The 25,040-nt window shown below is 48.0% G+C and overlaps 1 protein-coding gene across 2 annotated transcripts in view; it reads left to right on the top strand.

Annotated features, from left to right (window-relative positions):
* hivep2a (HIVEP zinc finger 2a) overlaps positions 1 to 25,040 on the top strand; it is a 223,968-nt gene that overhangs the window by 179,513 nt on the left and 19,415 nt on the right. For both annotated transcript variants that reach the window (XM_078405464.1, XM_078405465.1), the window contains exons 2-4: positions 14,688 to 14,750; positions 16,763 to 21,734; positions 22,958 to 23,115. In XM_078405464.1, the coding sequence (XP_078261590.1) occupies positions 17,274 to 21,734; positions 22,958 to 23,115 (4,619 nt within the window). In that variant the 5' untranslated portion in view covers positions 14,688 to 14,750; positions 16,763 to 17,273. The remainder of the gene's footprint in view (positions 1 to 14,687; positions 14,751 to 16,762; positions 21,735 to 22,957; positions 23,116 to 25,040) is intronic.

Below are 25,040 nucleotides of genomic sequence, written 5' to 3'. Positions count from 1 at the left end.
TATTATATATATAAGATATTAATTTTTCTGTATTAGGATGTTTGTTCCAACATTCATCAAGAATTTCTGAATTTCTAATTCGAAAATTTTGGGAGTTCGATTTTACATAATCTCTAAGTTGAAGATATCTGAAATAATCATTTCCACGAAGACCATAAGTCTGTTGCAACTCCTGAAATGTCAGAAAGGTGCCTTCCTTATAAAGTTGTCCCATATTTTTAATTCCATAATCCTTCCATTGTGTAAAACCCCCGTCTACCCATGAAGGCTTAAACAAAGGATTATTCACAATTGGAAGAAAAAGTGATAAATTATCTAATTTTAATGTCTTTTTTAATTGTTTCCAAATTCGTATAGCACTAAATATTATAGGGTTTTCCCTATAAATTTTTTTGTTTAATTTAGACGTAGCAAATAATATCGAACCAATATCAAAAGGTAAACAATCTTCCTTTTCCATTTTTAACCAGTCTGGTTGATGATCTATTTCTTCCAACCAGAAATTCATATTTTTAATATTAACTGCCCAGAAATAAAACAAAAAATTGGGTAAAGCCAGGCCTCCATTTATTTTTGATTTACACAAGTGTCTTTTGTTTATCCTATGATTCTTATAATCCCAGATAAAATCATTAACAATAGAGTCCAATTTTTTAAAAAAGTTTTTTGTCAGATATATCGGAATTGTCTGAAAAAGGTATAATATTTGCGGTAAAAAAATCATTTTTATGGCATTAATTTTGCCAACCATTGAGATAGGGAGTGTTTTCCAATATTGAATATTCTTATGTAGTTTGTTCAGTAATGGGGGGAAATTTGCTTTAAATAATGATGTATATATCTTAGTTACATAGATACCTAGATATTTAAATTTTTCATTTACTATTTTAAATGGAAATTGTTGTATTATCTGTTTATTATGTTCCCTTATTGGCATAATTTCGCTTTTATTCCAATTTATTCTGTATCCTGAAAGTGAACCAAATTGGGTTATTAGCTTTAATAAGTTTGGAATACTAATTTCTGGTTTTGTAATGTAAATTAATACGTCATCTGCGTATAGAGAAATTTTATTCACTGTGTCCTTTGTGTTATATCCATGTATTTCCGGATGCCCCCTAACTCTTTCTGCCAGTGGCTCAATAGCAAGCGCAAATAATAATGGGGATAACGGGCATCCTTGTCTACAACCTCTAGATAGGCTAAATTTCGATGACAACCTTTGGTTTGTAAATATTCTGGCCGTTTGTATATAACAGTTTTATCCATGTACAGAATTTCTCCCCAAGCTGCATATTTTCCATCACCGAAAATAAATAAGACCATTCAACCTGATCAAATGCTTTTTCAGCATCAAGTGAGATTATTGCTAGATCTTCATTAATAATTCTCTTGGAATATATAATATTAAATAATCTTCTTAGATTATAGTATGAGTATCGTTTCTGAATGAAGCCTGTTTGGTCAGGGTGTATTAATTTATTCATCACTGTACTTAATCTATACGCTAGTATTTTAGTTAAAATTTTTTGATCTGTATTTAAAAGTGCAATTGCTCCCAGATTCTATCCCTCACCTACATACTTGTGGCAATTTACAACAGCCAATTATCCTACTGACCCACGTACAATTTTGGGATGTGGGAGGAAACTGGAACACCCGAGATCACAGGTAGAACATGCAAACTCCACATGAACAGCATCCGTGATCAGGATTTAACTCAAGGCTCCTGTGCTGTGAAACAGCAGCTCTATTCATTGCACCGCTATGTCACCAATTCAATGGAATCATTTCTTAACCTTAACTCTGCAAACCCGCCTACATCCAGTAACCTTTCCCTCTCCTGCTTATCAAGAATCCATCTGCCTCTGCTACAAAAAATATTCATAAACCCTTCCACCACCCTTTGAAGAAGGTGGTTCTTCAGACTCAAGGCTGTCTTGGAGAAAGTCCTCTCTTCACCTCTGTTTTAAATGGATGACCCTTTTTATAAAACAGTGAACCCAGTCTTCATATCCTTCCCCTTCCATCGCTATTCTCTCTGCCTCCCTCACACCTCTATTCCCCTTCCCCCATCTTCTTACTCCCTCTTATACCTCACTTTCCCTCTCTACATCTCACTCCCCTTCTTCCTACCCACCCAGATCTCCCCCATCCCCACTCCCCCTCTCTGCATCCCCTCTGCCTCCCTCCTCTCCTCCCTCCAATTGTTCCCTGCAATCCACTGCCCATCCCTCATCATCCCATCCAAACCCTATCTCAGAATCATAGAGTCGTACACCACAGAAGCAGGCCCTTCAGCCCTGCCGACCTAGATTCCCTATCTAAGCAAGTACCATTTACCCACTATTGGTCACCATCCTTCTAAACCTTTCGTATCCACATACCAGTTCAAATATTTTTAAATGGTGTTATTACAGCATTTCTGCCTCAAACACTTTCTCTGACAGCTGTTCTATATACTTACCACCCTCTGCGTGAAAAAGTTGTCCCGCAGGTTCCTGTATCACCTCAAACGTATGCCCTCGAATAGACACAAAATGTTGGAGTAACTCAGTGGGACAGGCAGCATCTCTGGAGAGAAGGAATGGGTGATATTCCGTGTTCTTCTGAATAAGGGTCTCAACACAAAACGTCACCCATTCCCTCTCTCCAGAGATGCTGCCTGTCCCGCTGCGTTACTCTAGCATTTTGAGTCTATCTTCGATTTAAAACAGATCTGCAGTTCCTTCCAACACATTTCGCTTGCCCTCTAGTTCTTGATTACCCACCCCGGAAAAGATTCTGTGCATTTACTCTATCATGATCTTATTCATCACTATAAGATCATCCTTCAGTCTCCCAAGTTCCAAGGAATAAAGTCCTAGCATGTCCATCCTCTCCTTGTAACCCAGTCCCTCAAGTCCTGGCAACATATGGTAAATCATTTCTGCATTCTTTCCAGTTTAATGGCATCTTTCCTATTTCAAGGTGTTCAAAACAGCACACCATGAGTACAAGTGCATGAACACTGTACTCCTTTTCAAGTAGTACTGTACTCTTTTTCACACTAGGGCTTCCGAGATGTCCTCGTTCTTCAGAAAACGGGGCTTCCCCTCCTCCATTATAGATGAGGCTCTCACTAGGGTCTCTTCTACATCCCGCAACTCCGCTCTTGCTCCCCCTCCTCCCACTCGCAACAAGGACAGAATCCCCCTCGTTCTCACCTTCCACCCCACCAGCCAGCGGATCCAACATATCATCCACCAACATTTCTGTCACCTACAACGGGACCCCACCACATCTTCCCATATCTTCCCATCCCCTCCCCTCTCTGCGTTCCGCAGAGACCGTTCCCTCCGTAACTCCCTGGTCCACTCGTCCCTTCCTACCCAAACCACCCCAACCCCGGGCACTTTCCCCTGCAACCGCACGAGATGCAACACCTGTCCCTTTACCTCCCCCCTCAACTCCATCAAAGGACCCAGTCTTTCCAGGTGAGACAAAGGTTCACCTGCACCTCCTCCAACCTCATCTATTGCATCCGCTGCTCTAGATGTCAACTAATTTACATCGGCAAAACCAAGCGCAGGCTCGGCGATCGCTTCGCTGAACACCTGCGCTCGGTCCGCATTAACAAAACTGATCTCCCGGTGGCCGAGCACTTTAACTCCCCCTCCCATTCCCAGTCTGACCTTTCTGTCATGGGCCTCCTCCAGTGCCATAGTGAGGCCCACCGGAAATTGGAGGAACAGCACCTCATATTTCGCCTGGGCAGTTTGCAGCCCGGTGGTATGAACGTCGACTTCTCCAACTTTAGATAGCTCCTCTGTCCCTCCCTTCCCCATCTCCTTCCCAGATCTCCCTCTATCTTCCTGTCTCCACCTATATCCTTCCTTTGTCCCGCCCCCCTGACATCAGTCTGAAGAAGGGTCTCGACCCGAAACGTCACCCATTCCTTCTCTCCCGAGATGCTGCCCGACCTGCTGAGTTACTCCAGCATTTTGTGAATAAATCAATTTGTACCAGCATCTGCAGTTATTTTCTTATACTCCTTTTCAAGTTATGTGTTTGCCCAACTTTCCCTTAAATGCCACCATTCAATTTGTTTCTATCACTCCCCATGGTAGCAGATCTCACATTCACCCTGAGGTCTGGTCGAAGAATTATTTTTCCCAATTGGGTTTATTGGTGCCGTCTAATGTTTGGAGTGGGAAAGCCAAGGAATCTATTTGCCTTTTCAGTAACTACACTGTCTTTCTTCTACCTCATTCCCCTTAACTCTTAATAACCAACGAGGATTTTCCCCTTGGCTGACCTCCTCTGCTCAACTAGAGCACTTGAAGAAGACAGCATAGTCATTCTTAAAGAAGTGTAAGTTCAGAACCAATCAATGAAGCGGTAATTTGTGATCAAGTAGTTCGTTAATGATCACTGTCCACAGCAAGTCTGCGCCGACCAGCAATCACCCGTGCACTGGTTCTATCCGACACATTAAGGACAATTTAACAGAAGCCAATCAACATACAAACCTGCACATCTTTGGAATTTGGGTGGAAACTGGAGCACCCGGAAGAAACCCTCCATTTAGAACGGAGATGAGGAAGAACCTTTTCAGTCAGAGGGTGGTGAAGGTGTGGAATTCTCTGCCTCAGAAGGCAGTGGAGGCCAGTTCGTTGGATGCTTTCAAGAGAGAGCTGGATAGAGCTCTTAAGGATAGCGGAGTGAGGGGGTATGGGGAGAAGGCAGGAACGGGGTACTGATTGATAGTGATCAGCCATGATCGCATTGAATGGCGGTGCTGGCTCGAAGGGCTGAATGGCCTACTCCTGCACCTATTGTCTATTGTCTATTGTTACATGTAGAACGTGCAAATTCCTTACAGCCAGCACCCGTAGTCCGGATCAAGCCCAGGTCTCTGGCGCTGTGAGGAAACAACTCTATTGCTGTACTACTGTGCCCACTCAGTCATGAACAAACTCTCTTGACTTATCTGCTGAGGTAATATTTTGGGGTCCATCATATCGGTGGAAGAGTGCAATGGGTGAAACGTGCTTCAGGAGACCATAACTTTAGTATCATCCATCGGTTTTTTATTTTGTCTGAGAAAGAATTATTGACGGAGATGAATTATTTTGAATGATCGGCAAACCGTGCTGACAAATTATTCAGGATGATAAAGATGTAGCATGAAATGAAAAGCAAAGAATTGTGGATGCTGGAACACTGAAACAAGTCAGGAGGTCAGGTAATATCTGTGGAAAGAAAAACAGTTAATGTTTCTGGTTGAAGGTCTTCAACCTGGAATGTTAACTTGTCCCTTTCCACAGATGCTGCTTGACCTGCTGACTGTTGCCAGCATTTTCTTGTTTGTGACTGTTGTAATGTTGGAAATGATGCAGAAACTTTACACCAAAAATTACTCAATGACATTGCTTCCAAAGCCGTTTGTGGCAATTTCATAGATTCACCACACTTTGACTAAAGAAATTCCTCCTCATCTTCTTTCTAAAGGTACATCCTTTTATTTTGAGGCTGTGCGCTCAGGTCCTGGACTGTCCTACGAGTGGAAACATCCTCTCCACATCCACTCTATCCGGGCCTTTCACTCTTCAGTAAGTTTCAATGATGTCCCCTCTCATCCTTCTAAACTCCAACGAGTACAGGCCCAGAGCTGTCAAACGCTCATCATATGTTAACCCAATCATCTCTGGGATCATTCTTGTGAATCTCATCTGGACCCTCTCCAATGCCAGCACATCCTTCCTGTCTGTACTCAGTTTGTCCATTCTCCCTGTGACCTGCGTGGGTTTTCCCCGGGAGCTCCGGTTTCCTCACATACTCCAAAGGCGGTCAAGTTTGTAGGCAAATTGGCTTGGTAAAATTGGAAATTGTCCCTAGTGTGTGTCGGATAGTGTTAGTGTGCAGGGATCACTGGTCGGCATGGACTTTGTGGGCCGAAGGGTCTGTTTCTACAATGTATCTCTAAACTGAAGTAAAGATACGGGGTCTAAAACTGCTCACAATTCAACATCTTACCCTGTAAAACTACAGTGCAGCACCCCCTCAATACTGCACTCGGAGCATCAATTTAGATTGCGTGCATAAGATTATGTTGAGGAGTTTCTACGTATGACCATCTGTATTAGAAGCAAGAACATGCCCCAGGGCTGACTATATATAATGACGTTTAATCAGAGACATTGGTTGCACATAACAAGTCACAATAACGATGGAAACATTCTTACTTTTGAATGCTTTTTTTATTTAAGCAGAACTGGGCTACAAACAACATTAACCTAGATTTCGCTCTGAGGTGCTATCTTTTAATTTTATCTTCAGGCCTCAGTAGAAAATTTCACACTTGTGCGATGCTCTGTGAATGAAGTAATGCACAGATGCAACACAGCAGGAAACATTAGTGGAATTAGAAATAATTGTCAGTCATTAACAGGATGTAAACTAAATTTGCAATAAATCAAACACTCTTACGGCATTGTACTGGGTTAGCAATGATGTTAATCAGAGGTGTCCGTTGTGCATAGCGAGTTATGACTAGTGACATTAACATTAACAGGGCCCAAGGGGTTATAACCAGAAAGATTGTAACTCTCTTGTTAGTCCCAGCTAGAATGCCATTTTGGGAGGCACAGCTGGTAGAGCTGCTGCTTCACAGTGCTGGTTTGATCATGACTTGGTGCTGTCTGTGTGGGGTTTACACACTCACTGGGTGACTGTAGCTTTCCCCCAGATGCTCAAGTTACCAACCACGTCCTGAAGACATGCTGGTTGATAGATTAATTTGGCTGCTGTAAATTACCGTTAATGAGTAGATGAGTGGTAGAATCTGGGAATGTGGGGAAATTAAAATGGGATCAATATATAGCACCAAACAAACTGCTGGAATAATTCAGCGGGTCAGGCAGCATCTGTGGAGGGAAATGGACAGACGATGTATCGGGTCAGGACCCTTCCTCAGACTGAAGTTGTTTGCTCAAGATTTCAGCTTCAAAACTGTCTTGTGTCTTTGGAGTTAATATGGATTGATGTAAATGGGTGATAGACACAAAAAGCTGGAGTAACTCAGCGGGTCAGACAGCATCTCTGGAGAAAAGGAATTGGTGATGTTTCGGATCGATACCCTTCAGACTCAGAGTTAGGGGAATGGGTGCTTGGTAATTAGCACAGTCTGAGTGGGCTGAATGGCTTACTTCCATGCTCCATAAATCTATAACTTTGCAAAGGATATAAAGTCTCTGGAGCAGTTGTGAGACTGACTAAATAATATCAAGATAGACACAAAATGCTGGAGTAACACAGTGGAACAGGATAGAAGGAATGGGTGACGTTTCGGGTCGAGACCCTTCTTCAGACTGATAGTCAGAGGAGAGACATAGATAAGGAAGGGTAAGGTGTAAAAATGAGACATCAAAAGAGATGAAGCTCAAGGGAAATGTAGAATAATTCATAGTTCACTGGAAGAAGATGACAACGAAGTAAACGGAGAAAAAAATTAAATGGGGATAGACAGACTGGTCGGAGAAGGGGGAAGGATGGAGAGAGAGGGAAAGGAAGGGCTACTTGAAGTTAGAGAAGTCAATATTCATACTGCTGGGGTATAAGCTGCCCAAGCGAAATATGAGGTGCTGTTCCTCCAATTTGCACTGGGCCTCATTCCTTATACCAGGAATGGGAAATCAACTGTGTTCAGAAATGGGGGACTGTTCTCCTTAGAGCAGAGGCTAAGGGGAGATCTAGCAAAGATGCCCAAAGTAAAGTTTGCTTTGAATTCGGACTAACTTATGATTTTTGAGGATGAAAGTTCAATCACTGATGGGGAGAGATGAGAAAATGTGTTTGCAGTACATTAAGATGTTGGGATCTGGAATCATTGAGTCGCAGGATGATTAAACATTTACAATACTGGAGGCAACTTGGCTGTTTGCGGTTAAAAAGAGCCACTCAGTCTAATCCCTCCTTCAGGCATAATCTGTACACCTGGTGGACACCGTTCTCCAAGAACTGTTTCCTCTTCTCCTTTCTAATGTTAAGGTTGCTTTAAATCAATCCCTCCCTGGTGCCTGGTTCCTTAGCAAGCAGAAATAGGCTCTATTTACCCTTGAAGTCCCTCTCACTATTTTATGCACTTCATTTACATCTCCTCTTCATCTCCACTGTTCCAAAGAAACAATTTCATTTTACCCAATATTTTCTCGTGGCTACAGCTTTTCAGCCTTCGCCACAACTTCAAAAATCTCCTCTACTTTCTCTCCAGCATGATCAACAGCTCTCCTGTTAAGTGGTGGCTATCAGTGAAATAGTAGTTTCGGAATCCTCGTTACCACAGAAATAACTTTTAATGATCCAAGTAATTTATTGAATCTAAATTCCCGCAGCTGCCCCACTGAGAATTGAACACTGGTTGTTAGTCCAGGCCTCTGGTTAACAAGTCTTGTAACTTAACCACAGTGCCATGTTCTACGTGCTACGCTAATGATGGAACGTAGTCAGCTGAAGAGAGAGACGAGCTGCCTGCAGAAGTAGATTCAACAGAAACTTTTAAGATAGAAGGTGAAAGAAATATAAAGGTAAAATATTTGTACGGCTGTGGGAAAGAAGAATCAGGTTGGTTAGCCCACTGGGATTAATCGATTGATTGGCTTCCTTTTTAACCATTTGGCTCTATGAATAACCATATATGAACAGAGATATTAACCATAAATTAAAAAAGACGGAGAATGGGCAGACTAGTCTCCCCCTTCCCCATTTCTCAGGGAGCAACGTCGGATAAAGTTTGTTCTCCTTCGCTGATTAGCTGGTCTATAGCAGCCCCAAGATAAAGTCCCCGCAGAATTTTGCCCAGACCCTCTCCCTTTCGATTTTTTACCTGTTTCCACTAAATCCAAGAAAGACATATCTGAGAATATCTGGCAACTTCGGGTGGTGGTAGGAAGGGTGAACATTATTTAAGCAACATCAGAACAAAGGAGAGAGAAGTATAAGGAGGTGAATTCCAGAGTTGAAGACTTTGTCATCTGAAGAAACGGTCGTCAGTGGTGGGGATAGTGAATTCAAAGATGTGCTTAAGTTCAGAACTGAAGGGGTTCTGAGATCTGGGAAGGAAAGCAGCCAATCTTATGGAGACGTACAAAATCATGAGAGGAATAGATCGGGTAAACGCACAGAGTCTCTTTCCAGAGTAGGGAAATCGAGAAGCCCAGAGGACACAGGTTTAAGATGGGGGAAAAGTTTTAACAGGAATCTGAACAGTAACAATGGATGGTGGGTGTATGGAATAAGCTGCTGGAGGAGATGGTTGAGTCAAGTGCTATCGCAATGTTTAACAAACATTTAGGCAGGTACATGGATAGGACAGATTTGGAGCCAAACACAGGCAGGTGGGACTAGTGTAAATGGGACATGTTGGCCGGTGTGAGCAAGTTGGGCGGAAGGGCCTGTTTCCACGTTATAAGACTCTCTGACTCTAATAGATTAGAGCAAGAATGCCTAAACAGTTTTACAGTCAATTAAATCGAGTAATCAGTTTAATACAAAAAAAACCCTGAACCAGCTGACCAGTCGAGGGGAGTTTGTGGTCAGATATTATGATGAAGTTTATGATCACATAGAAAATTAGTTTATTTGAGTGCCTCAAGGTAGATGTGATCCCCTCTGGAATTTTGATGGAAGAACACGGAAACTGCTGCACTGAGAAAGGGGCAGCTGTTTTCAGGGAGAATATAAAATTGTGAAATGAATGGGTAACAGAACTATGATTAATTAATGCATCATTGTGTGTGAAGTGTGCACTAGATCCTGTTCTAGATTTTCCCATAGAGGTGCAGCACATAAATAGCTCATTAAGTTTTGCACTACCCACAAAATCACTCCTTTGACCTATTCTACACTAATCTCACTTTGTTTCACTCCTCACGTGCTCATCAATACGTGTACCAATCACTTTCACTTGAGGAACAATTTATAACAGCCAATTAACGGCTGTATTATGTGAGGAATCTGGAGCACCTGGAAGAAGCCCACGTGGTCACAAGGAGAATGTGGCAGAGATTAGGATTGAATCTGGGTCCCTGGTGCCACAAGGTAGAAGCTCTACCAGCTGTGTCAATGTACCACCCTGATGTCCATCCTGACACACCTCTTGACAGGTGTGAGCAAGATCAGTTTTCATTCTTCATCTTGTGTCTCCTCATAAGACAAAAGTCTCATTCTGGAATCAATAGTGACATACAACATGGAAGCAGGCCCTTCGGCCCAACTCGTGCGTGCCCGACCTAGTCGACAAATGCCCACTTTTGGCCCTTATTCCTTTCATTGTTTCCTATTCTTGTACGTATTCAAATGTCTTTGAAATGCTGGTAGACATAAAATGCTGGAGTAACTCAGCGGGACAGGCAGCATCTCTGGAGAGAAGGAATGGGTGACATTTCGGGTCGTGACCCTTCTTCAGACCCAAAACCTCACCCATTCCTTCTCTCCAGAGCTGCTGCCTGACCCGCTGAGTTACTCCAGCATTTTGTCTACCTCCGATTTAAACCAGCATCTGCATTTGTTTCCTGTACGTCTTTTAAATGCTGTTATTCTACCTGCCTCAATCAGTTCCTTTGGTGGCTTGTTCTATATGTGTAACATCCTCTGTGTGAAAAAGTTGCCCCGTCAGGTTGCTATTAAATCTGTCGCCTCACTTAAAACCTATGCCTGCTAGGGAAAAGACTGTGCTTTCACGCTAAGTGTGTCCTTTATCTAGTAAACTTTCTCCAAAGTGTCTCCATGGCCAGAAAAGCCTTTCTTAAATGAGGTGACTAAATTTGTGCACGGTAATCTAAGGGTGCTTAAAGACATTATCATGTCATGACAGTATTCAAAGACTGTATCAAACAAATGCAATTCTTGAATTTCTCATATTACAATTCTGCCATTTAATAATTCAGTAAATATTAATAATTGATTTGCATTTCAGTGAGAGACTTGTATTTATATTTCATTTTTCACACAATCCAAATTGCTTTTTTTGCCAACGCAGTACTTTTGATTTGTAGTCGCTGTTGTGGTACAGGAGGCAGCCAATTTGACCGCAGGAAACTCCCTCGAACAACAACAGGATGCAGATTAAAATGTTTACTGTTGTGATGTTAGTTGAGGAATATGTACTTGGCCAGGACATTAGGGTGTCTCCACTAATCATTAAGATAGTACTGTGGGGTCTGTAATTGGGAAAGACTTTGCAAAGGGAGTTAGGTTCACCCCTGCGGAAAAGGGGTCATGAGGTTAGGGGGTCTGTAGATGGTTGGGAAGGGCCAGGTCGGTTAGGGAGTGTTGAGGGTACGATGAGCATGGGAGTTCATAAGTTATAGGAGCAGAATTAGGCCATTCAGCCCATTGTCTAGTCCGCCATTCAATCATGGCTGATCTATCTTTCCCTCTGAAACCCTATTCTCCTGCCTTCTCCCCATTACTCCTGACACCCATACTAACCAAGAATCTATCAATCTCTGCCTTAAAAATGTACATTGACTTGATGTCCACAACCTTCTTTGGCAATGATTTCCATAGATTCACCACCCTCCCACTAAAGAAATTCCACGTTGTCTCCTTTCGAAAGGTATGTACTTTTATTCTAAGGCTATGCCCTCTGGTCCTAGACTCTCCCACCAGTGAGTGAGGGTTAGATTTCGATCAATTCTTGATAAGCAGTTGGGTGTGAGCTTACCAGGAGGTCGGTGGAAATGTGAAGCTTGGGTTACAATCAGAACAATGATGATCTTATAAAATGGCAACGCAAGTTTGAGGGGCTGAGATGCTTCTAATTCACACATCAATTTATGTGCAAGGGCAAACTCGCTGATGTTTTTTTCGATTCTCAACAATCGTAATACATTATCACATTACTCTTTGTGGGAGCTTGCTGTGCAAAATAAAAACTACCACATCTCTGGTGTATGCATGACCATGACACAGATTTACATTGGCTTTCTAGGACTTGAGGGTGTCTCATGACAGTGCAAACTCCTTTACTGATGCAAGTTTCCACTTTCTTTTTAACTGGAAATAATTTGACGTCTTGTGTTGACGAGTGAACACAGCGTTTAAGCATGTTAAGCTGTTGCCCTGAAGGGTTTCTTCTTTAACTTTGACCTGAGCTAAATGATTTCCTTGTTGCACAGTTCCTCAATTTTCAATGAACGCCTGTTAAGAACTTCCTTTCTTGTGGAATGCCTTGAATGTTCCATTCAACGTCAGGTGATTTTCCTTCACTTGCTCAGAGAGATAAAACGCTGCACACACTGAATCTCCTCAACAACAAACTGCCAACGCTGGATTAACATAGCAGAGTGAAGGGAGTCAGAGGGCCATAAAGCAAAAGCACTGGAAGTATTCAACAAGTGCGTGGAAAGAGAGACAGAGTCGAAGACCTTCCGTGAGAGATTGAGGATCATTCCAGTTAGACTTTAATTGGATTTGTCAAAGTTTTAAAGCCAGTGTTTAATCGGACAAAGTACAGCTCTACAAGTCAGGAGCAGCGTTTGACCATTCAGCCCCTCAAATGCTGTTGTACTTGAGTTATGGAGAAGAATATTTAGTAAAGCAAGAGAAATAAAGGTGGAGATTGATTTATATTTCTGGCTAGATGCAGAGATTCAGAGATAGGGACCGATATAAATTGCATTTAGTAAGTAATGTTTATGGAGAAGGCAGGAGCGAATGAACTGGGAGAGGTAAGGTGGAGTAATGGGTTAAGCAGAAAGGGCAGAATTCTGACCTGAGATTGCAGGAGGTGAGGTCTATCTTGGGCGGTTCTCTCACGCCGTTTTCTGCAGTTCATTTAATGATAACGAAAGGTGAACAAAGGTAGAAATGTCTGAACAAATGAATGCTTGAAATTGTAATGAACAGAAGAGATGGCCAAGTAGAAACAAGTCATAAATCAGATAAGATTAGATGGAATTTACTGTCCCTAGGAGAGAGAAAGAGAGACTTTGAATTTGATTATTAGGGAAGTGACATTTAAAAATAGTTAATTGGCTGTAAAGTTCTTTAGTATGTACTGTACACCTGAGCAATGATCGCTAAAATGTATTCATCAAGGTGTGGGTAGCAATGGCAAAGCCTGCATTTAAAACCCATCTCTAAGAAGATGGGGATGATTTGCCTTCTTGAATGGGTTCAGTTCTTTTGCTGCTGTTGGGGAGAGAGTTTCAATACTTGGGCCAAGTGATGATAAAGGCGCAGCAAATGTAATTCCAACAATTCCGGGATGGTGTTAACTTGGAGGGGAACTTGCAGCTCGTGGTGTTTCCTACGCCTTTGACTCTTGCCTTTCTTGGTGGTAGTTGCAAATTTGGGAGGTGCAGTCGCAGTAGCTTGAGTAAGAAACAGCAGTGTGTTTTGTGGATGGGGCACAAATGCAGCCACAGTGTGCTGGTGGTGGAGGGAGTGAATGTTTGGGTGTCACTCAGAGGGGCTGGATTGGGCTGAGCTTATGGGCAGCCATTGGAGATTCACTCATCCCGGCAAGTGGAAACTGTCCCATTACTCTTCTACCTTGTGCCTTGTAGATGGCAGGAAGGATTTTGAATGCTGAGACAATCACTGCAGGATACACGGTCTCTGACCTGCTCCTTAGCCACAGTATTTGTGAGGCTGGTCCTGAGAAGTTTTGGCTGAATAGTGTTGTCCCCAGGGTGTTGATGTTCGGCAATGGCACAGCCACCGAATATCAAGGGTAGTAGGTGATTAATTATATAAATGCAAGTTTATCTTTCTTCCTAGTTATATGCTCCTCCACCACTACAATCATCAAGATCTCTGCTACAAATCTGACCTTGTAAACTAATAGTACTGAAACAAACCCTTCAGCCCACAATGTCCATGCTGACTATCTTGTTCCCATCTATTCTAGCACTTGACCCATAGCCTTTTACGGCAGGAAAATTGGGATAGACAATCAATGTCAACCGCTTTGTCAAAATCAGGGTGTGCTGTTATAGGCTGGCTGGACCCCGGAGGGGGCAGTTTGTTATTTCTATTGGAATCAAAGCACCAGTTTTATCTTCCATCGCACTCCCACTCGGCCTTTCTGCCTGTAGCTTCCTGCACTGATACAATGAATCACAACAAAATATCAAGGGCCAATATCTCATCGTCTGCACATTGCAGCCTGCAGGTACCAATATTGAATTCTCCAACTTTAGGGAACTCATTCCCTCTCTCTGTCTATATCAGAACTGACCATTGTTGCTGTAAATCATTTCTCTTTGATTTTGACTCTGTTTTTTTTCCCTTCATTGGCAGGGCCGTGTTCTCCAGCCTTGCAATTAGAAAAACATAACACAAATAAGCTTCATTTTGTTCTACCTGCCATGGTAACTCATTTGGTCTCACCATATCAGAGATATTCCTTTTGTTCTCTTCATCCACATCACCCCCACTTTCTCAAACTTGTTTTTTCTCCTTTCCAGTTCTGACAAAGGATCTGTCAGATCCTCAGTTTCTCTGTTAACTCAGTTTCTCTCTCCACAGATGCTGCCTAACCTGCTGTGTGTGTCCAGCATTTTCCATTTTTTATTATATTTCCAATAGTTATTATTCATCAAGAATGTTGATGTTCATGTGTCTAAATGTATTAATTCATTTGAAGCTGACAACAATTGCAAAGCATTCTCTTATCGACTCTATTTAATCCTTTACAGATAACTGGTGCCTCGACAAAGGATTGTTGGGATTACTTTACCCGAAACTTGAAGTGTAAATAGGTAATGGATTGCAAAATATTTTCTTGTGAATTTTGATCTTGTGAGATTTGGAATGTTAATAGGGAACAATATCCTTTTCATTCTCTGTGGGAATTGTGATTTGATACGGTTTAAAAATCTACATTTTCCAAACCCTAGGATGCAACACATGCCCAAAGCTCGCTCAGCTGTTTTCCATCATCATAGTGAAACATTTATACATCATGCAACTGCTATCCTTCTCAACTCTTGCAAACAAGGTGGCGATTTGCTGCCAATCATTTGCAAGGCAGACGTCCACTGATATTGCCTAAATATTAGAAATTCAATTGAAAATTTCCACCACATAAATACAGTGGAACCAGAAGAAAAAAGGTTTACCAGAATATTAACTCAAGGGACTGCAGATTGGGGAGGCACCATGGCACAGTTGCTGCCTTACAGTGCCAGAGACGCGGGTTTGATCCCGACCACGGGTACTGTCTGTACGTTCTCCCTGTGACTGCATGGGGTTTCTCCGAGTGCTCCGGTTTCCTCCCACATTCCAAAGACATGCAGATTTGTAGGTTAATTAGCTTCTGTAAATTGTCCCAGTGTGTAGGATAGAACTAGTGTATGGGTGATCGCTGATCGGCGTGGACTTGGTGGGCAGAAGGGCCTGTTTCCACGCTGTGTCTCTAAACTAAACTGCTGGAATCTTGAGCAAAACATAAAGTGCTGGAGGAACTCAGCGGGTCAGGCAGCATCTCTGGTGCGAGTGGGTAGACCGAACCAACTGCACCACTGCACAGGTTGCAGAGTATAGCTCAGGATACGCAATTTTGGAGTAGAAAATTGCACCTGCTACGGAAGGAAGGCGTGGATAGGAGACCTGCAAAATGGATATCAGTTCAGCTAATGGCTGTCAACATGAAATTGATAGCCTTGGTATTGATTTATTATTGTCCCAAGCATCGAGAGAGAGTGAAATACTTTGTTTGCTTACTATCAAGGCATTTCATACTCGTGTCCAATCACACCATGCACAAGTAGCAAATGTAGTGTAAAGGGAAAATAAACAAAGTGCAGTATGTTGTCTTACAACTACAGCAAGACTGCAGATAAAGGGGTGCAGGAGCCGCAACAAGGTAGATTAGAAGATTGGGGTCAGCTTGTGAGAAGTCACTTCAATAGTAAGGAAGAAGCTATTGTTGAATCTGGTGTTATGTGCTTTCAAACGTTTGTATCTTCTGCCCAATGGGAGAGGGGAAAAAAGAAATTGGCCTTTGAGAATGAGGGGGGGAAAGAGATGGAGTGATCCTTGATTACGCTGGTTGTTTTCCTGGGGCAGTGTGGTGTAAATTGAGCCCAAGATGAAAGAGTGAGTCCCTTGGATTAATGAGCCAACTTCGATATGCAACTGCGGTCAACTCTAGATTGTCTTTGACCACACATGAAGCACTGTGGGCTGAGGAGATGCCTGCCAGCTGAGTAGTTTGTTGGATGGTGCCATCCTTCCTCATTTTATGAATTGTCTTGAGTCAAGTGTGCTAGGAATGGGATTGGAATAGGAATTCTAGGAATCTATTCCTAATAGAAATCTATTTTAGTTATATTATGGGAATCTAGTTTAGGAATCTATGTCGTTTCCAGTTGCACACTGCACTCCACCATCCCCTTGGGAATATGGGCATTGAGTGTAACCCAACATTGTTCCATTGCAAAAAAATTAGCTTAATGATGGGTTAATGAAAAGTGTCAATTTTTGCAAATTTGTTGTTGTGCATTTGTGTGCACATGCAGACCTGTATTCCTTCTTTACACAAAATGCTGGAGTAACTCAGCGAGACAGGCAGCAAGTCTGGAGAGAAGGAATGGGTGACCTTTCGGGTCTGAAGAAGGGTCTCCACCCGAAACGATTCCTTCTCTCCAGGGATGCTGCCTGTCCCGCTGAGTTACTCCAGCATTTTGTGTTTATCTTCGATTTAAACCAGCATCTGCAGTTCTTTCCTACACATTCCTTGTTTACACCTTGTGTTTGTTCATCTTTGCAGGAAGCAATTTAAATAATAAAACTCTCGAGAAATCTGAAGGAAGACTTGAAGTAGAACGTGGTACTCATTACCCGGACTAGTGTGGGCAGAGGAGACTGTACTACCATTTACCGGATCATCTTGCATTCCATGGCGCGATGATGTTGCGGGATCGGAGGAAAGAAGAGGCAGGGCTGGCACCGACCTGCTCCGAATGAAGAAATGCAATTCTATAATGGGAAGGACGGAACAGCGGAGAGTGACAATCATTCCCCAGACTCACTGCAGCGACAGTCAGAGAAATAGCTTGCCCTCGACCGCCTTGACTTTTCGGCCACACAGTGAACTTTGCGAGGTAGAGGGGCGTCGTGATCCAAGAGCAGTTTGATGCTCGGCACGGTTCCCTGGCAGCAGAGACCCAACTAGAACGAGTGCCTGGGCCAGCAGATGGCAGAGGGAGGGCTGCCTTAGGCCGGGCTTCGTGTCACCGCAGACTACCGGCGATCTGGCACTCGCAGTCACCCTTACCACGATGGAAACAAAGCGCAGTACGCTGACCTCAAGCCGGACTGCACAGGAGGCCGGCGGCTCAGTGCCGGGGAGCAGAGAGTGGGCGCCCCTTCCACGAGGGCAGCCCAACGCCTTCGCCGACCAGCCGGCCCCCGGGCGGACCATGGAGGCCGTGCAACCTTACTACCGGGCCGCACCCACCGTGGCTCCCCCACCCCCTCCTCCTCCTGCCCACCACCCGCACCTTCTCCCCGGCCCCTACCGCTATCCCCAGCCCCCGTTCCCAGCCTTCCCCAGCCGGTCTGGGACCACCCCGTCCTACGTTCCCGAGGGCAGGTCCTGGCAGTCGGAGAGCGCCAGGGCCCCTGAATCCTACCACGCCCGGCTGCCCCAACAACACCACCAGCAGCAGCAGCCCGCTGGTAAGAAGGCGCCGGGCTTCAGGCACTACCCGCTGGGCCCGAGGGAGGAGGCGCTGGTGAAGGAGCGCAAGGCCAGGAAGCCGGGCCGGCACATCTGCCACTACTGCGGCCGGGCCTGTGCCAAGCCCAGCGTGCTGAAGAAGCACATCCGCTCGCACACGGGCGAGCGGCCTTACCCCTGCATCCCCTGCGGCTTCTCCTTCAAGACCAAGAGCAACCTGTACAAGCACCGCAAGTCGCACGCCCACGCCATCAAGGCCGGCCTTGTGCCCCCTGCGGCGGAGCAGGGGGGCGAGGGAGGGTGGGTGGGCAGCGCCGCCCCAGAGCTGCCCTCCGAGGGGGACGAGAGCACGGACACGGACGAGGAGGTGCGGCTGGGAGGAAGGCCATCGCCTCGGGGGGAGACGGAGGCGGGCAGGGAAGGAGAAGGTGAAGCCTATCCCCCACTGTCCTCCGGGGGCTCGTTGGACGGCCCGGGAGAGGAGCCGTCTCACACCCACATGAAGGTGCCCATCCTCATCGTTCCCAGGGCCTCGGTAGGGGTGGCGTCCTCGCAGACCGAAGCCCCGGTCTTCATCAAAGCTGAACCATGCCGGAGCCCCGGCCTGGCCCAGAGTTACGGCGCCATCAAGCAGAAGCTGGCGCTGAGGCTGAGTGAGAAGAGGGGGCAGGACAGCGAGCAGTCCCTCAACCTACTCAGCCCACACAGCAAGGGCAGCACAGACTCGGGCTACTTCTCCCGCTCGGAGAGTGCCGAGCAGCAGGCCAGCCCTCCCAACACCAACGCCAAGTCCTACGCCGAAATCATCTTCGGGAAGTTCGCCCGGCGGGCGCCGCGGACCCTGGTGGCCGCCCAGGAGGCGCAGCTGGCAGAGCTGAAGGAGAAGGCCGAGGCGCTGCCCCGTTCTGCCACCAAGCCGGACATCGAGAGGCTGCTGGAGGAGCACATCATACAGGTGATGGCGCACAGCGAGGCGCTGATGGAGCCGGGCCAGGCGAAAGCTCGGCGATTCTTCCTGCCCGGGGAGGACAGCGCGGAGATGCCGCTGTACCCCGACATCAAGGCCGAGGTCTACCGCCTGGTTGACCAGGAGCTGCTGGGCCTTCCCACCGAAGCGGCCGACAGCTCCCCGCTGATCCGGAGCAACTCCATGCCCATCACCCCGGGCAGCGGGCTGGGCGTGCCGCAGGTGCTGCGGGGCAGCCACTCCTTCGACGAGCGGATGGCCTGCCCCGACGACGTCTTCCACTCCGGCTCCGCCACCTTGCCCCAGCAGCGCTGCCTGCTGAAGAGGCAGACGGCCATCGAGCTGCTCCACGGCCCCGACGCCCACTCGCTGGCAGACGAACCCGACGCGGGCCACGGCCTCCCGAGGGTCCCCAGGGTGGAGGAAGGGGAGCCCATCGAGGGAGGGCAGAGGGGCCAAGGCACCGCCTTCGAGTGCGAGGCCTGCGGCGTCAAGTACCAGATCTGGGACAACTTCGAGGCCCACCGCAAGTTCTACTGCACGCCCGCCCACGGGCCCAGGGCGACGGGCTCGGCAGCCCACCGAGAGAGCGGCGTAGAGTACGGGGCTCCCCCCCAGGCCACGCACCACAAGCCCGCCCCAGAGAACCTGCCCTTCCGCAAGAGGAGGAAAGAGAAGAGCGTGGGGGACGAGGACGATCTGGCGGGAGACTATGGGAGTCCTTACAGTGGCTCCAGCACCTCGCCCGTCTCGCTGTGCGACTCCAAAGCCGAGTCCTTGGACCAGGAACCGGGGGCCAGGCCTACGAAGGTCGCCGAGGAGCGGAGAGGGGGGGAGGAGGAGGAGGGAGGAGCGGGCGTCTCCGAGCCCTGGCCCGCCTCGCCTCAGGCCGCCCGCAGGCCCGGCGGCAACGAGATCTCGGTGATCCAGCACACCAACTCCCTGAGTAGGCCCAGCTCCTTCGAGCGCACCGAGTCGATGGAGGTGACGCCCGCCGACCCATCCCTCACCGACCCCCAGGCCGAGTCGGCCCCCTCGGGCCTGGCCACCTCCCCTCAGCCCAAGCTGGTGCGACAGCGCAACATCCAAGTGCCGGAGATCCGTGTGACCGAAGAGCCGGACAAGCCCGAGAAGGAGCAGGAGCCTCCGGCGAAGGAGCCGGAGAAGGTGACGGAGGAGTTTCAATGGCCGCAGAGGAGTGAGACCCTGTCGCAGCTCCCCGCAGAGAAACTGCCGCCCAAGAAGAAGCGGCTGCGCCTGGCCGACCTGGAGTACTCGTCCGGGGAGTCGAGCTTCGAGTCGGGCACCTTGAGCCGCAGCCCCAGCCAAGAGAGCAACTGGTCGCACAGCTCCAGCCTGTCCCTCTCCTTGGACCGGGACGAGGGGCCGAAGGCTCCGGATTTGGGCCGGCCCCCCCCGGCAGAGTACCTGACCGTGCCCTACGGCGCCAGCGGGCCGCAGCAGAAGGAGATGAGGCGCTCGGCCTCGGAGCAGACGCCGTGCCAACCCTGCGTGGAGATGGCGGAGGCCCGCAGCAAGTCCTTCGACTACGGGAGCCTGTCGGCCGGACCCGGCTTGTTGGGACTGCCGCTGCGAGCATCCTCGCCCGTGGCCACTGAGAGGAGAAAGTGCTTCTTGGTTCGCCAGGCCACCCTCAGCCAGTACTCGGAGAGCCCCCATGCCGAGCCCCCATGCCCGGAGCCCGGGGAATCCACTCCGCTCAACCAGGCCTACCCGCTGCCGGCGCCCCCGTGGCTCCGCTCCCCGTCACCCGGCATCGAGGTCTCCCCGGCCCTCCCCCTCCCGCTCATCCCGGGGCCGCCCAAGCTCCCGTGTCCGGCTGCTGGGCCCGAGCCGCCGTCTCTGATCCCCTACGGCCCCTGGCGGGCCTTGCCGGCGGATCACGAGGGCTGGCCGGACGAAGGAAGGCTGCGCTCCCTCCCGGAGAGCCAGCAGCAACGTGCCTCGTCTCCCCGGGCCTCCTCCCCTCAGCACTCCCCCAGCCGCCAGGGAACTCCCGCCCCCGCCATCGCCCTCGCCAAGGCCCAAGGCCCTACCTCGGTGTTGGTGCCGGTCAGGATCCAGGCGCACGTCCCCAGCTACGGCAGCGTGACCTACACCAGCGTGTCCCACGCCACCTCTTCATGCCGGGCCTCCGGCTCCTTGCCCTTGGTCCTCCCGGCCAGAGGTGGTGCTGGGGTGGGGCGGGAGCTGTCCCGGATGCTGGCGGCCCAGCGCGGCTCGTTGCTTCTGCCGCCCTGGAAGCTTCCATTGCCGCCGGGCCGGGCTGAGGCGGCGCCCCCGCCTGCCCACGGCCTGTCCGAGGGTCCCTCCTCCACCTCCTCCTCCTCCTCCTCCTCCCCCCCGGCGGTTGGCGGCAGTAAGCGGGTGCTGTCGCCGGCCAGCAGCCTGGAGCTGGTGCTGGAGAGCCAGAGGCAGAAGCGGGTGAAGGAGGAGAAGATCTGCGGGCAGATGATGGAGAAGTTGAGCCTCCGGGAGTCAACCAAGCCGGCCAAGCCTCAACTGGTGCGGCAGCGCTGCACCACCGAGCTGAGGGACAACCGTGCCTCCCCATCCCCCTCCCCTCAGGACCACCACTGGCCCCGCCACCACAGACACTCCTACCCCGACGAGCAGTGCAGCGACGTGGAGAGCGGGGGCGGGGAGAGCCCGCTTCCCTCCGACCCTTCCCCCGACCCCCCTGCTCACCGCTTCCCCATCAGCATGGTGGTCCAGGTGCCCTCTGGTGCCGGGCCACCGGTGGGTGGGACCCTCCTGTTGGCCGACGCCACCGAGCTCGAGCAGTTCCTGCAGTTCCCCAGCCTCCGCAGCAACGTGACAGTGAGCTGGTGCTTCCTCAACTACACCAAGCCCAGCCCTGCCCGACAGACAGCCCCCACCTCCTCCATCTACGCCGCCTGGTGTGTCAGCTCCTACAACCCCAACCCGCCCGGCACTCCCACCAAGGTGGCCTTGGCCCTTCTAAGGTCCAGGCAGAAGACGTGCCGAGAGATCTACATCACATCTGCTGTGGGCTGGCCCAGCGCCGGCAAACTTGTGGCATCCAGCGGCTGGAAACAACGGTTAGCCCAGGTAAACGGCAAGCACCGTTCTTTCACAAGCACAGAGGGGTTGGAGTCATGCATGTGCCCTGTTCTGGGAGAGCTGTGAGCTCACTGTCCCGCTCATCCCAATTTCCCCCCTCTCAGCAACCTTATTGTCCTGCCACTAACCTATATATTAAGGGTAATTTCAAGTAGCCAATTAATCTATCAACCTAAAAGTCTTTGGGATATGGGAGGAAACATGAGCACCTGAGGGAACATAAGTAGCATGTGCAAACTCCACACAGACTGCATCAGAGATCAGGAGCAAACTACATTAATACATAGAACAGTGCAGGAACAGGCCCTTGAGCCAACAATGTCTGTGCTGAACATGATGCCAAGTTAAACTAATCTACTCTGCACGCAATCCATATTCCTCCGTTCCTTGCAAAACCCTGCTCTCAAATGCCACTATCATATCTGTTTCCATCAGCTCCTTTGACTGCTTTTTGGGCACCCACCACTCTCTGTGGAAAAAAATTTGCTCTGCACATCTCCTTTATATTTTCCCCCTTTGACCTTAAAGCTGTGCCCTCTAGTCTTTGATAATTCCACCCAGGGAGAAAGGTTTTCACTGTCCACCCCATTTATGTCCCATAATTCTATCAAGTCTCCCCTCAGCGTTCAACACATCAGAAAACAATTCAAATTTTTCCAACCTCTCCTCACAGCTAGTTCCCTCTGGGCAACATTCTGGTAAATCTCTTCTGTACCCTCTCCAAAGCCTCGGCATCCTTCCTGCATTGGGGCAACCAGAACTACACATAATATCCCAAATGTAGCCTCGTCAGAATTGACGACCTACTCTCATATCGTGGGGATAAGTGACAGTGAGATGAGGACAATTTTAACTTAGGGAATCGTCAAAGTCTTATTATATTGCCTGAAAGACCAGTGAAAGCAGATTCACAAAAGAATATTGAATATAAGGGAATTGGATAATTCAATTCTAGTATGTTTACCGGGGCTGAAACAAGGTGATGGAGGGTGGTAGGAACATTAATGGTGAGTTCGATGATAGGGCAAGCACAGGCAGAAAGGGCAGATTGGCCTCTTGCATTGAGAGGTTCTCTGGCTCTGCAGAATTCATCCCTCACTCTGATCATGACTAATCATAGAGGAAGGGGGGCCCCATCGACCCGGGAAGGGTTAAAATCTGAACTCAGCCGAGAGAGAAAAAAATAACAAAGTACCATCTGTCTTCCGCAGATTAAATGGTACGAATCTTCCCAGCAAGAGAGTGACAGAACTGGAAGAAAAACAACAGGAAGCATGGAAAAGGAGAGGGAGAAGATGGATACATGTGTCACTAAAGACCATGGAACCAAAATGATTGAGCCCACAAGGATTAAAATCTTCGATGGAGGGTAAGCCTTCCCAAGGCAACTAATGTCTTGGATGTGAAAACATTTACAACTTGTAAGCTTTTTATTAAATTGTGCACCATCTTCTCAGATTCAATGTTTCTCTCACAAACTACAGCTTTAGTGTGAATTGAGGCCCTATTGCAACCAGCTCCTGAAAAATGCCGAACAAAATTCCCTCATGTCTCCTATGCCCCAGCACCATTATAGAAAAAAATGCCTCATCCTCTGATGTTTACACCTCTTGATGAAGAGAAATGTTCCCAAGTGGACAAGACAGGGTTCAATAACCTGAGTAGAGTAGGCTGGGACCACAGGAGGATAAGGGGTGATCTTATAAAGGTGTATAAAATCATGAGAGGAATAGATTAGGTAGATGCACAGAGTCTCTTGCCCAGTAGGTGAATCAAGGACGTAGGTTTAAGGTGAAGGGGAAAAGATTAAATAGGAATCTGAGGCCTAATTTTTTCACACAAAGGGTGGTGGTATGGAACAAGCTGCCAGAGGGGGTAGTTGAGGCAGGAACCATCCCAGTGTTTAAGAAACAATGAGACAGGTACATGGATAGGACAGGTTTGGAGGGATATGGGCCAAACACGGGCAGGTGGGACTAGGGTAGCTGGGACATTGTTGGCCAGTGTGAGCGAGTTGGGCTGAAGGGCCTTTTTCCACACTGTATCAATCTATGACTCTATGAACCTCAGATGCTGGTTTACAAAATAAGACACAAAGTGCTGGAGTAACTCAGCGTGTCAACTCGCATCTCTGGAGAACACAAATAGATGACCTTTCAGGTTGGGACCCTTCTCCAAACTCAGATCCAAAACGTCACTTATCCATGTTCTCCAGTGATGCTGCCTGACCCGCTGAGTTACTCCAGCACTTTATGTCCTTTTGTGTAAACCAGCATCTATAGTTCCTTGTTTCTGGTGGAACATGTTGGCCGGTGTGGGCAAGTTGGGTTGAAGGGCCTGTTTCCATGCTGTATCACTGTGACTCTAACCCTGCTGTGTTGCTTCAGCAGACAGTGTTGCTTCAGCCATGGGAACTGCTCGGGCTGAGAACTCCTGGGTGAGCAGACCGGGAACAAGACAGGGTTACATTGAAGGTTGTGATGGGGATCAGGGGTCAATGGCAGGGTGAGGGAATTATCAGGGATCAATGTCACAGTGATGGGGTCAAAGGTCAGTGGCACAGTTTGGAGTGTGACGGGGTCAGGGCTCAGTGTCACATTCTGGACAGTGTCAGGGGTCTCTGTCCCAGTGCGAGTGTGTTTAGGGGTCAGTGTCATGGTGGGGATGTGTTATTGGTCAGTGTCACATGGGAAAACGTGATGGAATTGGGTTCGGTGTTGCAGTGAAGAGTGTGTGAGGGGACGGGGTAGGAGTGTGGGGTACATCAGGGGTCAGTCAGTGTCACAGTATGGGGTGGGAGAGGTGTGAGTGTCATAGTGTGGGGCGTGTGAGGGGTCAGCATGTGGTGTGTGAGGGGTCAGTGTCACAGTTGGGGATGTGTCCATGGTCTGGAGTCTCTGTCCCATTGAAGGGTGTGACATGGTCAGGGCTCAGTGTCACAATGTGCAGTGTGTCAGTACTTAGTGTCACAATCTGTAGTGTGTCAGGTGTTAATGCCACACTGGGTATGACTTGCTTTCTCGCCTTTTCACAGTGTGTTCCTGTATCGGAGGGGTTAACGAGAGCTCTCCTTTGTCCTCTCAGTTTCAACTCTCTGAAGTCTGCACATTGCTGCCTATGGATCTCTCTCAGCTGATGTGGCAGATTGTGTGCCCTCTCCAGAGGCTGCAGTGACGGGCCAGCAGGCATTGTTGATTGTCTGGGTGCAGGGTTTTGACTGGGGGCGAGCAGTTAAATCATGTACGCAGTCGTGAAGTCATTGGGCTTTCAGTTGACATACGTGAAATATTAGGT

Source organism: Rhinoraja longicauda, chromosome 9 (assembly GCF_053455715.1).
Source record: "Rhinoraja longicauda isolate Sanriku21f chromosome 9, sRhiLon1.1, whole genome shotgun sequence".
Taxonomy (NCBI): Eukaryota; Metazoa; Chordata; class Chondrichthyes; order Rajiformes; family Arhynchobatidae; genus Rhinoraja; species Rhinoraja longicauda.
Note: the sequence above shows the minus strand (reverse complement) of the source record. Positions and strands in the feature narration are given on the sequence as shown.